At 37.3% G+C, this 3,585-nt stretch overlaps 1 protein-coding gene across 3 annotated transcripts in view; it reads right to left on the reverse strand.

Moving 5' to 3' along the window:
- LOC107639420 overlaps positions 1–3,449 on the reverse strand; it is a 7,616-nt gene extending 4,167 nt beyond the window's left edge. Inside the window, exons 1-3 of one of the 3 annotated variants that reach the window (XM_021121245.1) lie at positions 3,207–3,449; positions 880–2,700; positions 262–720 (exon numbers count right to left, since the gene is read on the reverse strand). In XM_021121245.1, coding sequence (XP_020976904.1) covers positions 262–720; positions 880–2,700; positions 3,207–3,224 — 2,298 coding nt within the window. In that variant the 5' untranslated portion in view covers positions 3,225–3,449. Of the gene's footprint in view, positions 1–261; positions 2,701–3,206 lie in introns of all 3 variants that reach the window. The other 2 variants (XM_021121244.1, XM_016342914.2) reach the window with 2 other exon arrangements.

A 3,585-nucleotide genomic window follows, 5' to 3' on the forward strand; every position in this document is an offset into this window, starting at 1 on the left:
TTCATTAGGATGAGGAGAAGGATGATACAAAATTGGGAATAAGAGTTTCCCTATACAAAAGCCAAGCAAAGCAACCAAAAAAATATCTCAACATGTTTGAGAGGGAAGTTCCCCTATGAAGATCATAAGCTTCACACCAAATATATGCCAAGGAAAATATTTATACATTCACAAACAATAGGGACTAATTAGGGAAGTAATAATGCAAAGAATCAGAGCCTCCACCTGGTATTATATAAGTAGAAAATTATAAGAATGTACCTGTCCACCAGTAGTACGGTTCAAAAGCATGCATATAACCAACACCCTCCAAGGATCATAAGCATGAGGTTCTTGAAGGAGATTGAAGGGCGAACGTGGTGGTTTCCATGTATTATCAGGAGTTCTTTTTTTGTATGCCTCATCCTTCTTCTCTTCAGCTGAAAGTTGCTTATTAATTATGTTACACTTTTTCCGCCCTTTCTTAGCCTTGTCAACTTGTTCACATCCTACTAACCACTGGTTCTGAAAGTAAGGGGAAACCTTTATATCTGCATCTTGCAATGCTTTTGGTCTTTTACTTTTTCTCTTCTTGGGGAGAATTTTAACTGTTCCAACTTCATTTTTACTTTCTTGTAGTCCAGCCTCAAATAAGTTTCCAGAAGCAGCAGTTAAGGCAACAGAACCCAGATGGCTTTCATGTTTGCCCCGTTGTTTATGCTTCCTCATGTTATGAGTTTCCTGCGATATATCATCCATTATGTTTTGAGAGGTATGTAAAGCAATAACTTCAGACTTGCCTTCATCATTCAAGGTTTTAACATTATTCTTCTTCCCACTAGCATTATGAAAATATGGGGAGACATATCTAACAGCACCATTGACTAAAATTTTCCTAACCTTGGGTACTTTCTTCTTATAATTGATATTACTAATTTCGATCTTATTTCCATTCTCTTGCAGCTTATCTGCAATGGTTTTCTTCTTCTCTTTGGATTTAATCTTTCCATTTAGATCCTCCAGCAGCATATCTTTGGGGAAGCTTCCACCAGAACCTGACAAAGCAATAAATCCAATCTCACCACTATAACATGATTCATCATCAGCCTTCCACTCATTGCCACTTTGAAAGAAAGGGGAAACCTTTCTAGTATGAGCATGCTGAAACATAGTGTGCTTCTTAGAAGGTTTCTTCACTTTGGGTTTGATCCTTTTTGCAATATGTTCATTGTCTTCTATAATGACTCCACAAGCACCTGAAGCAACAGAATCAAATTTACCTTCGTGGTCAAGTGATTCTACACTAACAGTCTTCTTCTCATTGTATTTAAGAAAGTAAGGAGAAACCTTCCGGATCTCATCCTGTTCAACATCAGTTCGCTGATTCACAGCCTTTCTCCTCTTCCTAGATTTAATTGCAACCCCATCTTTATTTGAACAAGGGAAAACAGGTATAACAGCATCATGGGCTATAATTTCCTGATCAAACATTTTCGTCTTTGGTGAAACACCACTTGTTTCAGCAGCGCTTCTGTTCTCATGCAGCTTATCTGCGGTGCCTGTTTGCTTCTTTTTGGATTTAATCTTTCCATTCTGAGTCAAATTAGCTTCAAGGAAGCACCCATTGGTGTATATTAAAGAAACAGATCTAGTCTCACAGTCATGCCAATGTGATTTGGAATCAAGCTTCTCACTGTTAATTTGAAAGAAAGGGGACACCCTTTGAATTTGATGCTCCTCCACAGGCTCATGCTTCTTCGATTTGATCATGCTATTTACAAGTATATCTTCATTATCACCCAAATTGTCTTGTAAGATGTCTCCATGGGTACCCACTGAAGGGACAAGCTGAAAATCATGTTTCTTGTCAGCCACTTCCTCATAAACTGTTTTCTTCATATTATTATTCTGAAAGTATGGAGAAACCCTTCGAACCTCAGAATGCTCCTTGGAAATTTCTTCATACTTGGGCTTTCTCCTCCCTTTGGGCCTAACTGCAATGTTTGCAACATCTTTTCCACTTTCTCGCTGTTCATTTTCAGGGAAGTCTCTAGAAGTTGCAGTCAGAGCAACAGAATCATCACAACTTTCAAATCCCAGTTGTTTAATCTTCTTCCCACCATCATTATGAAAGTATGGGGAGACGTATCTAAAAGTAGCAAGTGGTCTTGCTTTCTTAGCATCGGCCTCTTCAGCATCATTCCCACTATCTTGCATCTTCCCGTCACCAGCTCTCTTCCTTTTTTTCTTCTCAAATTTAACATTTCCAGCTTCAAATTCACTTCCAATCTCCTGTAGCGGCTTATCCTTAAGGAAGCTTATACCCGAATCTGGCAATGCAATGGATCCAACCTCAGTGTCATAATCTATTAAATCAGCATCAACATTCTCATTATTGCTTTGAAAGAGAGGAAGAACCATGCTATCTTCCACCAACGCATTCTTCTTAGTGGATCTCTTCCGGTTGGCTTTTCTGCTTCCTGTTGCAACTTCCTCTCCATACTTTGGAATTGCACTTATCCATGTGGCTGATTCAAACTCTCTTTTGGGTTTGGTCTCTCCAGTTCCAATTTCATTGCCACTCCTTTGGATGTAATCTTCAACTGGTGTCGTCACCTTGGAATCCACTACTCTCTTCTTCCAATTGGACTTCACCTCACTAATCACATCTTCTTTCTGTTTCGGGGCAGGCAATGCAAGAATGTATCCATGCTCCATTCTCTAGCAATGAAAAAAGCAATTATTATTATTTAATGAGCTATGCCACATGGCCAGCAAATATTATCATTTTTTGCCAGTACTTAACCAGTAATAATTTGCACCTATATTGACAGGAGTTTCGCACACAAAAAGCATAAAATTTGCACTATATTTATCAGAGTTTGCCTACATGAACTAATACCGTTTGCACCCACATTTTTCTGAGGTTGAACACATGAATTAGTAAAATTTATTTGTTAAAAATAATTTAATGTTTGTGGTGGTCAAGTGATAGCCAAAATTCTAAAAATTGCTGCCTCCAAGAATTTTTCTTTTTCAATATGTTTTTGTCATTACTTAAAAAAAAAAAAGCCAAATCTTCGTGTATTTTTTTATCATTACTAAACTCGCCCGGACACGGCGTTTGCGAACCCCAGTAATTCTTATTAAACTAATTAAGTCCCTATTTGTAATCAATGTAAGTCAAGGAATTGAAATCAGAGTTGGTAATGGAACTGAGCTCTAACCTCAAAATTGTAATACATACCTTCATCAACAACGACAAGCCCTACACTCAAGTGGTCGCTTCCCTCCCTTTACGCTGCAGGCACGTGACAGAATAAGCGGCGAGTGTGACGCATGTTGAAAAAGAGGGGAAGAGGCAGATATGAAGAAGGAGAACAAAAACGATGATCAAAGCCAGAAAGCCAGAAAGCAGTTCTTGACTATACCAAGCTCTTTCTTTTCTTTTAGGAGAAAGCTAAATCGCTTTAATTTTTTTTGAGAAAAAACCTAAAGGCTTAATTTTATTTTTATGAAATTGATTAATTATTTTATTAATATTTTTATATTAATAAAATAAGTCTACATAATATGTTAAATTATTAATTTATTTACTAAAAATTA

The sequence above is a fragment of the Arachis ipaensis genome, chromosome B04, assembly GCF_000816755.2.
Source record: "Arachis ipaensis cultivar K30076 chromosome B04, Araip1.1, whole genome shotgun sequence".
NCBI classification, from domain to species: Eukaryota; Viridiplantae; Streptophyta; class Magnoliopsida; order Fabales; family Fabaceae; genus Arachis; species Arachis ipaensis.